General features: G+C 48.6%; 1 protein-coding gene across 1 annotated transcript in view; it reads right to left on the bottom strand.

Annotated features, from left to right (window-relative positions):
- Positions 1-14,399, bottom strand: part of LOC121535372 (GREB1-like protein) — an 84,299-nt gene that overhangs the window by 40,791 nt on the left and 29,109 nt on the right. The window contains exon 2 of the mRNA XM_041842391.1: positions 479-638. Coding sequence (XP_041698325.1) covers positions 479-635 — 157 coding nt within the window. The 5' untranslated portion in view covers positions 636-638. The remainder of the gene's footprint in view (positions 1-478; positions 639-14,399) is intronic.

Here is a 14,399-nt window from a genome sequence, read left to right on the forward strand (position 1 = left end):
AGTTTCCTGATATGCCACACCTGTCAGGTGGATGGATTATTTTGGCAAAGGAGAAATTATCACTAACAGGGATGTAAACAAATATGTGCACAACATTTGAGAGTAATAAGCTTTTTGTGCATATGGAACATTTCTGGGATCTTTTATTTCAGCTCATGAAACATGGGACCAACACATACACTTACATATTGCATTTATATTTTTGTTCAGTATAAATGACTGAGATGACATGGACTTGCTGTACGGGTATTATGGAATGATTGATTCTTAAGTGCCATTTAACTGGTCAACATCAGCATAATTAAACATCATCAGAGATGGCAGTTTTTTTCAATGTGTTTCAATTAACTATGATCCACTAATGAAAGAGGCAGCTAGCTATAGCTAGTGTTTTGTTCTGTTTCTATACATAACATCCTTGGTGAGGACAGAGAATGGAGCAATGCAGACAGACAGACAGGGAGACAGGGAGACGCACCCTCCATGTTGCCAGGATACTGGACAGGCTCCAGGTATAGCTGAGTGAAAATGGGCTGTGGGTCTCCACTGCTGGAGCGTAGGGAGGCCTTGATAGAGTTGTGGAGGGCCTCCTCGAAGCGAGCAGATTTCAGCTGCCCTGCGTACGAATTCCCCATTTTCTGGAATGAGAAGAAGGTTATAACATGAACATAGGCACAGCTATCCACTCCAGGCTCAGCTCCATCCACGTCCATTAGTAAGAGAGTAGAATCAGAGGAGGCTGGCGGGAGGAGCTATAGGAGGACGGGATAATTGTAATTGGTGGAATGGAATAAATGGAACGGTATCAAACACATCAAACATATGGAAACCACGTTTGACTCCGTTCCATTAATTCCATTCCAGCCATTACAATAAGCCCTTCTTCCTATAGCTCCTCCCACCATCCTCCACTGGTAGAAATCCAATCTACATAAGATACTTGTCCATACAGATGCTAGGATGAACTTAGTCTCACACTAGAAGATGCATCTAAGCATGCACATACACTATCTCTCACTCTCTTTCCCTTTTTTCCCCTCTGTCGTTATCTCTTTTTCCTATTTCTTTCTGGTTTTGTCTCTTTCTCTTTCCCTCTCTTTCTATCGCTCTTTCTGTCACTCTTTTTCTCTCACTCTGTCTGTCTCTCTGCCTGCCCTGTCCTGGCCCTGTTGCCCCCTCCCCTGGTCCACTCTACTGACATCTGGCGAGGTCGGCTGTGTGGGCCTGGGGTTGGGGTTGGGCAGCAGGTGGCAGCTAGACAGACAGGGGGGCACATGTGGCCTGGTGGCCCTGATAGTGTGTAAGGAGAGAGGGGGTAAGCTTAGTGAAAAGTCATTGTTCAAATAGAACAGAAGGGACCACTGCAGGGCCAGGGGTCTCAAGCAAGGAAAATAGCCAAGTAAGTACCCCCATACAGAACGTCTGGTATAGCATATTCAACTAAATAACTCTCATTTACCCTCATACTACCGACTGGGGCCATTTTGATGCCAGAGGAATATTTTTGATCATAGCCCAAAGGTGGTTTATTAAATTCTTCACATTTTTCATGACTTTGTCAAACAACTTGTTCTTAACAAATCTCTAAATATTTGTTTTGTGTTTCTGTATCATTATGGACTTTTTTAAAATGCAAATCCTTTGGGGTCATTTTGACACCAGCCCAAAACACCTAATTCTGCCTATAGTAATTTGATAGATATGACCTTTATTTGAATCTAGGTTTCTCTGGAGACATAATAACAAGTTATCCATACCACCAGAGGGTGGAGGGGGACCTGTAGCAGTGATTTTGACCAGATAGAAAGCTCTCTCATGTACTCGCCTAAGATTGTCCTTTTCTATACCATGCATAGTATGACTGTGTACAAAACCAAAATTACCTTATTTTTGTGCACATAGAAATCTGCCAATGGTATACAAAGTATTCCACTGGTAGACATACTTGATAGAACTGCAAGACAGAACTCTGATATGCTCTGAATCTCCAGAGAGCTGTACTGGTGTGTATTCTCTGAAAACGAGTTATTCTAAGGCAAATCTAAAAAAAGTATTTATTTGAATCCAGGTTTCTCTCACATATCCTCAGAGGGTGGAGGGGAAACTGTATCAGTGATGTTGACCAGATAGACAGATCACCTGCAGTGAGGGAGAACCTTCTGTACTCGCCTATGGTTATAACTAGGTAAGACTGTGTACAAAATCAAAATTACCTTACATATATGCTTAGTTGCAGTCAAAACAGCTCATAAAAGTCAGTGGTATGAATACATGGTAGAACTGTAATACAGAAACCAGATACCCTCTAAAATGTACACATAGTGCTGTATTGGTGTGTATTCTCCAAAAAATAGTTATTGAATTCCTACAATATCGTCCAATTTTCTATATGTGTAACTTGTTATGGTATTTGGGTTGCTATAACATTTGGTTTGAAGAACCTGAGGATTTGGGCATGCTTTTTGAAGCATCCTGCCATTGGCCCTACCTCCCATTGTTCCACTAGCAGTGTTGCTAATGCTGGCTGTGGGTAAATAAAGAAAACTAAGCCATATTATTGGTCATTGTCTCTCAGGATCAATGGATGAATTCCTTTTTTGTCAATAAAATGAAGTATATTTAAAATGTTGGTGTACTGGCCATTTAAAAGGCAGTTGTACCACATAAAAACTAAATTATACTACAATCAAATTATGGTAAATCAGCTTTTAAGTACTAATGTGGATTGTACTTTAGAAAATAGCCGTACATTATTTAAGGGAACAATTAATATTTTTGTTTTACTGAATATGCAATTTAACAGTCATTTTGCTATTATAACAGTCTGTTTTTGTTATTTGTATTTCCGATAACATTATTTACATGTCTAATGATGTTTTGATAAGAATTACATAGATATTTTTCTATGATTGTTGCTTTTTTCATTAGTTTCAAAATGACGCCAGTTGGTCATCCATATATGTAAAATATGTTGGTAGTAAGTGTCACGACTTCCTCCGAAGCTGCCTCCTCTTATTGTTCGGGCAGGCTTCTTCACCATCACCTCATCACAGAATCACACACCAGACATGGAGTCAGCAGGAGAGGAGCACAAGCCTGGAGTCGTGGCACGGGTCCGGGAGCATTCGACGATGCTAGCCAGCTTTGGAGAAGCGATGGATCGGGTTCTCCAGGTCGTCCAACGCCTGGAGAGGAGAGGACCCGATCTTTCGGGACTAGCTGAGCGACCGCATCCAGCCACCCACACCCCAGCACCCAGAGGGATTCATATATCCCGACCACGGGATTTCGACGGGACAGCTGCCCTCTGCCAGGGATTCCTCCTACAACTGGAGTTATACTTCTCAACCATCAGCCCGGCTCCATCTGATAGATTAATTTGTATTTTAAGAATAATGACTAAAGGATTTCACCCCAAATACAGTATAAATGTGTAAACTGTGTTACAATTATCAACCCACTAACAGAGGGGGGGGGCGGGACTAAACATTCCAGGGTAAGGAGAAAGGTGGAAACTGTTTAAGAAAGCCTCCTAAAGGTGGGCGGAGCAAAGTGCCTTTGTGTGTAAAGGGGTATAAAACAGTATGTATGTGTTTTGGGCGCCAGAGCTCTCCATGAATAAACATACAGATCATTCTTGTTGGTTGTGGACCTTGAATCATTTATGATTAAAACCAGAGCCTTACAACCTCTGGTAATGATTCAAGCTTAGGTTGAATTAGAGATAGAAATTCTCCTAACACCATCGGAGCGGGAGAAGGTGTCCGCCCTCGTCTCCTGCCTCTCGGGGAAAGCCCTGGAGTGGGCCAACGCGGTCTGGAGTGAAGGAGGAGCCGCATTGGACTATTTCGGGGAGTTCGCTCACCTCTTCCGGGCCATCTTCGATCACCCGCCCGAGGGTAGAGAGGCGGGCGAGCAGCTGGTACACCTAAGGCAGGGGAGGAGGACCGCGCAGGAATTTACCCTGGAGTTTCGGACTCTAGCGGCTGGGTCCGGGTGGAACGAGCGGGCCCTCATCGACCACTTCAGGTGCCATCTGCAAGAGGACGTCCGAAGGGAGCTAGCCTGCCGTGACACCACGTAGTCCTTTAATCAACTGGTGGACATGGCCATCCGGTTGGACAACCTGTTGGCTTCTAGAGGACGTCCTGGACGGGGCCTGCCCGTTTCACCCCCCCAACCCAGATCACGAGAGGATGGAGCTGGGTGGTGCGGCGATCCGGGAGAGTGGAGGACGACAGCGCCAGTGTCACTCTGGTGGCACGAGAGGACATTTCACTGCACGCTGTCATCAGCGTTCTTTTGGGTCTGGAGGCGGCAGGCAGGACGCTCTCGCGTCACCCCAGGTATCGAACACCCACACTCGTTCAGAGCCCTCTGCTGCGCACTGTACCATACACATCCACTTCCCGGATTACACGGTAGTTCCCAAGTGTAAGGCGCTGATCGATTTGGGTGCAGCTGGGAACTTTATGGACAGGTCATTTGCTTATAGTCTAGGCATTACATTGGTTCCCCTATCCATTCCACTCCCCATCAGAGCACTTAACAGTCGACCATTAGGGTCCGGGTTCGTTAGGGAAGTTACAGCACCAGTCACTATGGTTACGCACGAAGCCCATAGAGAGCAAGTCACTTTTTATTATTGAGTCCCCTGATTTCCCTGTTGTGTTAGGTCTTCCCTGGTTAGCACTACACAACCCCACCTTTTCATGGCCGCAGAGGGTTCTCACGGGGTGGTCGCGAGAGTGTCAGGGTAGGTGTCTAGGTGTTTCCGTTGGTGCAACCACGGTGGAAAGTCCAGACACTACCTCCACCGTGCGCATTCCCCCCGAATACCTTGATTTGGCGCACGCATTTTTCCAAAACGCAGGTGACCAAATTACCACCTCATCGATCGGGGGATTGTGCGATAAACCACCTGTGCCTCCCAGGAGTCATGTGTATCCCCTGTCGCAGGCAGAAACGGATGTCACGTTCGTTTACACACGGGTCAGACCAAGGCGCAGCGTGATATGCATACATGTTTATTTAAATGAATAAACAACCGACAAAACAACAAACCAACGAAACGTGAAGTCCAAGGCAGCACAACACAACATACCCTAACCGGAACAAGATCCCACAACCCACTAGTGCCAATAGGCTGCCTAAGTATGGTCCCCAATCAGAGACAACGAGCGACAGCTGCCTCTGATTGGGAACCACACCGGCCAACATAGAAATACACATACTAGAAAACCAACATAGAAATACACAACATAGAACATACACACCCTGACTCAACATATACGAGTCCCCTGAGTCAGGGCATGACAGTACCCCCCCAAAGGTGCGGACTCCGACCGCGCAACATAAACATAACAGGGTAGGGGCCGGGTGGGCATTCGACCTCTTACTCTCCGCCTCCCTGTTGCGTCCCTGGTCTGGTCTGGACCTCGGCGCGCTGCCTCCCCTCTCCTTCCTCCCACAAAGTACCAAGCCCTGTCTGGACCCTGGTGTGGGAGACCCCGAACCTGGAGAGGGGCTGACGTCTGGGTCTGGACTGGAACCGCTGACTGGAGCTGGACCCGACGACGGTGGAGAGAACTGCTCTGGCTCCGGAGTGGAGCCACTGACCGGAGCTGGATCAGGCACCGGTGGAGCGGACTGCTCTGGCTCCGGAGTGGAGCCACTGACCAGAGCTGGACTGGACCCCGGTGGAGCGGATTGCTCTGGCTCCGGAGTGGAGCAGCTGACCGGAGCTGAACTGGGCACCGGTGGAGCGGACTAATCTGGCTCCGGAGTGGAGCCGCTGACCGGAGCTGGACTGGACCCCGGTGGAGCGGATTGCTCTGGCTCCGGAGTGGAGCAGCTGACCGAAGCTGGATCAGGCACCGGTGGAACAGGCACGGGCCGTGCCGGACTGGACACGCACCACTGGCTTGGTGCGAGGGGCAGGAACAGGCCGGGCCGGGCTGGCGACGCGCACCACTGGCTTGGTGCGAGGGACAGGAACAGGCCGGACCGGGCTGGCGACGCGCACCACTGGCTTGGTGCGAGGGGCAGGAACGGGCCGGGCCGGGCTGGCGACGCGCACCACTGGCTTGGTGCGAGGGGCAGGAACAGGCCGGGCCGGGCTGGCGACGCGCACCTCTGGCTTGGTGCGAGGGGCAGGAACAGGCCGGACCGGGCTGACGACGCGCACCACTGGCTTGGTGCGAGGGGCAGGAACAGGCCGGACCGGGCTGGCGACGCGCACCACTGTCTTGGTGCGAGGGGCAGGAACAGGCCGGGCCGGGCTGGCGACGCACACCACTGGCTTAGTGCGGGGAGCAGGAACGGGCCGGACCGGACTGGCGACGTGCACCACTTGCTTGGTGCGAGGAGCGGGACTGGGTTCCTTTATTAACCCCCGCTCCTTCTGCTGCCTAACCAGCTCCTCTCGCCGTACCTCTACACTTTCCCTCTCCCTTTTAGCCTCCTGTAGCCTCGTCATCCACCCCGTGTGCCCCCCCAATTTTTTTTTCTTGTGGTTGCCTCTCGGGTCTCCGTCGTCGGCACGGTTGCTGCTTGGTCCTCGTTTGGTGGGATCTTCTGTCACGTTCGTTTACACACGGGTCAGACCAAGGTGCAGCGTGATATGCATACATGTTTATTTAAATGAATAAACAACCGACAAAACAACAAACAAAACGAAACGTGAAGTCCAAGGCAGCACAACACAACATACCCTAACCGGAACAAGATCCCACAACCCACTAGTGCCAATAGGCTGCCTAAGTATGGTCCCCAATCAGAGACAACGAGCGACAGCTGCCTCTGATTGGGAACCACACCGGCCAACATAGAAATACACATACTAGAAAACCAACATAGAAATACACAACATAGAACATACACACCCTGACTCAACATATACGAGTCCCCTGAGTCAGGGCGTGACAACGGAGGCGATGGAGACATACATCTCCGAGTCCCTGCGCCAGGGGTTCATACGTCCCTGCACTTCGCCCACCTCCTCAAGTTTCTTTTTTGTAAAGAAGAAAGATGGAGGTCTGCGCCCGAGCACTGAACAAGGGGACAATACGTTATAGTTATCCTCTACCCCTCATTCCATCGGTAATCGAGTCAATGCATGGGTCGCGCTTCTTCACAAAATTAGATGTTCGGAGTGCGTAAAACCTGGTCCATTTCCGAGAGGGGGACGAGTGGAAGACAGCATTCAGCACAACCACGAGGCATTACGAATACCTGGTGATGCCGTACGGTCTGCTCTATCAGTCTTCCAGTCCTTTGTGAACGAGGTGTTTCAGGACATGCTTGGTCTCAGTGTAGTAGTCTAAATCGATGATATTCTGGTGTATTCCGCTACGCGCGCCAAGCATGTGTCCCTGGTTCGCAAAGTACTGGGCCGACTGTTGGAACATGACCTTTATGCCAAGGCAGAAAAGTGTCTGTTTTCCCAACAGTCCGTCTCCTTCCTTGGATACCGCATTACCACCTCAGGTGTGGAGATGGAGGGAGATCGCATTACAGCCGTGCGTAATTGGCCGACTCCAACCACGGTAAAGGAGGTGCAGCGCTTTATAGACTTTGCCAACTACTATTGGAGGTTTATCTGGGGCTTTGGCAAAGTCGCAGCTCCCATCACATCTCTATTGAAGGGTGGGCCGTCCCGGCTCCGCTGGTCTGCTGAGGCTGACAGGGCCTTCAGTAACCTGAGGGTTCTGTTCACCTTAGCCCCGGTACTGGCCCATCCCGATCCATCACTACCATTCGTAGTGGAGGTGGATGCGGCCGAGGTAGGGATAGGCGCTGTCCTATCTCAACGCTCAGACACGCCACCCAAGCTCCGCCCCTGTGCCTTCTTCTCCAAGAAGCTCAGCCCGGCGGAGCAGAACTACAACGTTGGTGATCGGGAGCTGTTGGCTGTTGTCAGAGCCTTGACCGTGTGGAGGCACTGGCTCGAGGGGGCGAAACACCCTTTCCTCGTCTGGACGGACCACCGTAACCTGGAGTACATCCGGGCAGCGAGGAGACTGAACCCTCGCCAGGCCAGGTGGGCCTTATTCTTCACCCGGTTTGATTTTACACTGTCTTACATCCCGGGTACGAAAAACGGCTGTACGACACAGAGGAGAGGCCAATAGACAACACCCCCATAGTCCCGGCCTCCTGCATTGTGGCGCTGATAGTATGGGCGATGGATGCGGACATAGAGTGGACATTAAGCACAGAGCCATCTCCACCTTAGTGTCCAGCTGGGCTGCAGTACGTGCCGTCTATTGTCTGTGACCGTCTAATCTATTGGGCACACACGTCCCCCTCCTCTGGTCACCCAGGTATCGGCCGTACAGTGCACTGCCTGACCGGTAAGTACTGGTGGCCTACCTTGGCTAAGGACGTGAGGGTGTATGTCTCCTCCTGCTCGGTGTGCGTCCAGAGCAAGGCACCTAGGCACCTCCCAGCGGGTAAGTTACAGCCCTTACCAGTTCCACAACGGCCATGGTCCCACCTGTGTATTGACTTTCTCCCTGATCTTCCCCTCTCTCAGGATAACACCACCATCATGGTCATTATGAATCGCTTTTCAAAAACCTGCCGCCTCCTTCCTCTGCCCGGTCTCCCCACGGCCCTGCAGACTGCGGAGGCCCTGTTTACTCATGTCTTCCGGCACTACAGGGTGCCAGAGGACATAGTGTTTGACCGTGGTCCCCAGTTCACATCCAGGGTCTGGAAGGCATTCATGGAACGTCTGGGGGTCTCTGTCAGCCTGACCTCTGGGTTTCACCCCGAGTCTAATGGGCAGGTGAAACGGGTGAATCAAGATGTGGGTAGGTTCCTTGCGGTCCTACTGCCAGGACCGGCCGGGGAAGTGGTCGGTGTTCTTGCCATGGGCCGAATATGCCCAGAACTCTCTCCACCACTCCTCCACTAACCTATCACCATTTCAATGTGTTTTAGGTTATCAGCCAGTTCTGGCACCGTGGCATCAGAGCCAGACCGAAGCTCCTGCGGTGGATGACTGCGGAGACGTGGAATGCTGCTCACGTCCACCTCCAGCGCGCAGTGCGTCGCCAAAAGGCCAACACTGAACGCCACTGCAGTGAGGCCCCGGTCTTTGTACCGGGTGATCGGGTCTGGCTCTCGACCCGGAATCTGCCCCTCCGCCTGCCCTGCCGGAAGCTGAGCCCGCGGTTTTTGGGACCGTTCAAAGGCCTGAGGAGAATAAACAAGGTTACCTATAGGTTACTACTCCCTCCAGATTACTGTATTAACCCCTCGTTTCATGTGTCTCTCCTCAGGCCGGTGGTGGCTGGTCCGCTCCAGGAGTCTGAGGTGCAGGAGGTCCCTCTGCCCCCTCTGGACATCAATTGGGCTCCGGCGTACTCCGTCCGTTCCATCCTGGATTTGAGGCGTCGGATGGGGGGCCTTCAGTACCTCGTGGATTGGGAGGGGTACGGTCCGGAGGAGCGGTGCTGGGTCACGGTGAGGGATATCCTCGAACCCTCCCTGTTGCAGGATTTCCACCATCGCCATCCGGCTCGCCCGGCTCCGCGTCCTCCTGGCCGTCCCAGAGGCCGGTGTTGGAGCACTGCTGGAGCTGCACGTCAAGGGGGGGGGGGGTACTGTTACGACTTCCTCCGAAGCTGCCTCGTGTCCTTGTTCGGGCAGGCTTCGGCGGTCGTCGTCACCGGCCTTCTAGCCACTGCCGCTCCTCATCTCATCATTCCATTGGTTTTGTCTTGTTTATTACACACACCTGGTTCATATCCCCTCATCAGTACCTGTATAAGTGTTCCCTCTGCCCCCTTGTCTTTGTGTGTGATTGTTTATTGTGGAGGTTAGTGAAGCTCGGTGGAGCTCTGTGTAAATTGTATCGCCGGGATATTTCCCCCGTGTGCCTTGAATTTTCCAGTGTGCCTGTTTTGCGCATTGGAGTGTTTTTGACACATTACTGCGCAACTCTGTATTTGCGGAGTAAAGCCTGTTATTCTGTGATTTACCCTCCTGCGCCTGACTCCTTCAACATCACCTTATCACAGTATGAGGATTAAATAAATCTAATTTTTCTGGACATCGCCCTCTTCATATCACCCAGCCATTCATTTGCAGGGTTTACAAAGGACTGAAAAGAAAGTCAAATTCTTTGGCACCCAATGCATGGTCTTGGCCTGAAAAACCCTCCCTACCTTTGTCCTTGGGCTGGTGTTACTGTAGTGTTGTACAAATGCAGCCATTAACAGCCAAGTCAAGTCAAGCCACAGGTTGAAGGCTGTTTGGGAACAGCTAGGACTCTGTAACAATCACATTGTCTGTGGTGTGGAAGAGACGTCTGTGCCACTGTTTTTTTTTAGGGACAATATTATTTGTGTATTTTGACTAATACTATGACTAGCAATATTAATTTGTCAAGCAATTTAAGAATGGCCTTCAAAAAACAATTCCAAAACAACAACCTTTATTACAATATAAAATACATTCACGGGAATATAGCCTACATATGATATCTATAGTACCTACATAATTTGCAGACAAATCACATTTAAAGATACTGTAAAAAACGAGTTGCATCAAATCCAGCTAATTTAATTAGCAGGCGAATTACCAATACCACTCGCCTAAGGTAACAATTATGAAATACAACCAATCAAGACTTAACTAAATCAAGAGATCACTCTGACAAATAAAGCACTATCGAAAATGAATGATTAGCTAGTAGCTATCCCTCTCATACGAAAACAAAAATACAGTAGGCCTACCTTACTACATTAGAACAACCCAGGCTTCATTTTTATCAATATCATGGAAATCATTACATGTGGTAAAAGCAAATTACGACTGAAAACGTGGGTAATTCACTGTGAGTTGACATCAGCTACTCAATGCAGGTCCTTGCTATATGAGGTACTTGGGACGTCCAACTCTGACATCACTCCATTGAAGTTGACATTTTAAACGGTTAAGGTTAGGGTTAGGCAAGGGTTATGGTTACGGTTAGGGTTAGGGTAAGGGTAAGGGTAGGGGTTAAGTTTGGGGTTTAGGGTAGGGACTTCCCAAGGATACCGGATAGCACTAACCCTCAGTGCAGCCAGCCAAAGCACCATTTACTTTTTTTAAAGGTGAAATCCTTAAACAATAAAGTGTTCTCCCTGCCACTGTTTTAGCAAAAAGCTGAGGAGTGGGGCTGGAGAAATGTAACCCTCTCAAATTCATATACAGAGCTATGGATGAAAGGACTGACCATCCATGATATCCAAATTACAGTTTTAACCATGTTTGAGGCTAGTTTATAAACATTGTAGTAAAACAAGCTTATATTTTGAGTTCTGATAGGGTACGGCAGTTTAACTAAGCTCATAAGGTATTTATAAGTTATATTCTTCAAGAATCAATGGGTACATATCATTAATTTATACAGTGAGGGAAAAAAGTATTTGATCCCCTGCTGATTTTGTACGTTTGCCCACTGACAAAGACATGATCAGTCTATAATTTTAATGGTAGGTTTATTTGAACAGTGAGAGACAGAATAACAACAACAAAAATCCAGAAAAACGCATGTCAAAAATGTTATGAATTGATTTGCATTTTAATGAGGGAAATAAGTATTTCACCCCCTCTCAATCAGAAAGATTTCTGGCTCACAGGTGTCTTTTATACAGGTAACGAGCTGAGATTAGGAGCACACTCTTAAAGGGAGTGCTCCTAATCTCAGTTTGTTACCTGTATAAAAGACACCTGTCCACAGAAGCAATCAATCAATCAGATTCCAAACTCTCCACCATGGCCAAGACCAAAGAGCTCTCCGAGGATGTCAGGGACAAGATTGTAGACCTACACAAGGCTGGAATGGGCTACAAAACCATCGCCATTTTAATGAGGGAAATAAGTATTTGACCCCCTCTCAATACATGACTTAGTACTTGGTGGCAAAACCCTTGTTGGCAATCACAGAGGTCAGACGTTTCTTGTAGTTGGCCACCAGGTTTGCACACATCTCAGGAGGGATTTTGTCCCACTCCTCTTTGCAGATCTTCTCCAAGTCATTAAGGTTTCGAGGCTGACGTTTGGCAACTCGAACCTTCAGCTCCCTCCACAGAGTTTCTATGGGATTAAGGTCTGGAGACTGGCTAGGCCACTCCAGGACCTTAATGTGCTTCTTCTTGAGCCACTCCTTTGTTGCCTTGGCCGTGTGTTTTGGGTCATTGTCATACTGGAATACCCATCCACGACCCATTATCAATGCCCTGGCTGAGGGAAGGAGGTTCTCACCCAAGATTTGACGGTACATGGCCCCGTCCATCGTCCCTTTGATGCGGTGAAGTTGTCCTGTCCCCTTAGCAGAAAAACACCCCCAAAGCATAATGTTTCCACCTCCATGTTTGACGGTGGGGATGGTGTTCTTGGGGTCATAGGCAGCATTCCTCCTCCTCCAAACACGGCGAGTTGAGTTGATGCCAAAGAGCTCGATTCTGGTCTCATCTGACCACAACACTTTCACCCAGTTCTCCTCTGAATCATTCAGATGTTCATTGGCAAACTTCAGAAGGCCCTGTATATGTGCTTTCTTGAGCAGGGGGACCTTGTGGGCGCTGCAGGATTTCAGTCCTTCACGGCGTAGTGTGTTACCAATTGTTTTCTTGGTGAGTATGGTCCCAGCTGCCTTGAGATCATTGACAAGATCCCCCCGTGTAGTTCTGGGCTGATTCCTCACTGTTCTCATGATCATTGCAACTCCACGAGGTGAGATCTTGCATGGAGCCCCAGGCCAAGGGAGATTGACAGTTATTTTGTGTTTCTTCCATTTGCGAATAATCGCACCAACTGTTGTCACCTTCTCACCAAGCTGCTTGGCGATGGTTTTGTAGCCCATTCCAGCCTTGTGTAGGTCTACAATCTTGTCCCTGACATCCTCGGAGAGCTCTTTGGTCTTGGCCATGGTGGAGAGTTTGGAATCTGATTGATTGATTGCTTCTGTGGACAGGTGTCTTTTATACAGGTAACAAACTGAGATTAGGAGCACTCCCTTTAAGAGTGTGCTCCTAATCTCAGCTCGTTACCTGTATAAAAGACACCTGTGAGCCAGAAATCTTTCTGATTGAGAGGGGGTGAAATACTTATTTCCCTCATTAAAATGCAAATCAATTCATAACATTTTTGACATGCGTTTTTCTGGATTATTTTGTTGTTATTCTGTCTCTCACTGTTCAAATAAACCTACCATTAAAATTATAGACTGATCATTTCTTTGTCAGTGGGCAAACGTACAAAATCAGCAGGGGATCAAATACTTTTTTCCCTCACTGGGCCTGTATGTTTCACAGAAATACAGGAACGATGACTGTTGGCTACTGCTAACATTAGAAAAGCAACACAAAAAAATGACACAAATTTGATATAGACACTAAATTAAATTAGATGCTAAGAGCTGAGTCATCAACACAATGTTAGTGGAAATCCAGCAAAGTGCCAGACCACACACTCCAAAATGCTCCCATACCTTCCAAGGGTCCTCGACCAGCCAGTCAGTGGGCACTTAAGAAACACAAAAATGCCCCAAAACCAAGCACTAAATTCCACAACGCAAAATAAATAAACCCCAAAGTCACGAATTATAGTACATTTTGGGTGATAAGTTTGTCCTTAGGAAGAGGGAAATAGTGAGGAAATATCCAAGGAGATGTAGGGTTGATTCATTCTCATCTGGTGTGTCCCCAAGCCACCAGCATTCCCTTGGGGATGATACTCCTCCACAGTATGGACAACAAATACTCCTCCTTCCTCCAGTACAGAAGAACCCCTCTGTCCTCTCTCTCTCTCTCTCTCTGAGTCAAACACACACACACACACACACACACACACCCTTCCCCCATTCCCCTCCCCTGTTTTGTGCCATTTGCTGTGTTTAGAGTGAATTCTCTGGGGCATCATTCATCTTCGCCACTCTGACCACTGTAGTGACAGATGCTCTTAGAGGGCCATCCTGACTGCCCAAGCAACAAAGACACGGGGCAGCATCCCCCCCGCTACATCGCCCCGACACGCGTGACCCTTAGCACACTCCCCACCCCCAGCCCCCACACACTTTCTTAACTTTCACCCCTCTCTCTCGATCTCTCTCCCTCTCTGCCACTCCCTGCCTTTTTTATTGAGGCCAATTTAGAGATTACTAAAACTGGGTCAATGGCGTGATGGGGTGTCAGATTTCCAGGAAACTAAGAAATGCATATCACTCAAAATAATTTTGGATCCATTCCGTATAAATACATTCTGTTAGGTCATTTCATGGCTAATATAGCTACAGTGCATAAAGCAACACAACAACAGAACACTGTATTCATTCAATTATATATGGACTTTGTGGATTTTTTTTTTACTAATCAATTTTTCTCCTCACCAGAGCAGTTTCCTCA

The sequence above is a fragment of the Coregonus clupeaformis genome, chromosome 21 (genome assembly GCF_020615455.1).
Source record: "Coregonus clupeaformis isolate EN_2021a chromosome 21, ASM2061545v1, whole genome shotgun sequence".
Lineage (NCBI taxonomy): Eukaryota > Metazoa > Chordata > Actinopteri > Salmoniformes > Salmonidae > Coregonus > Coregonus clupeaformis.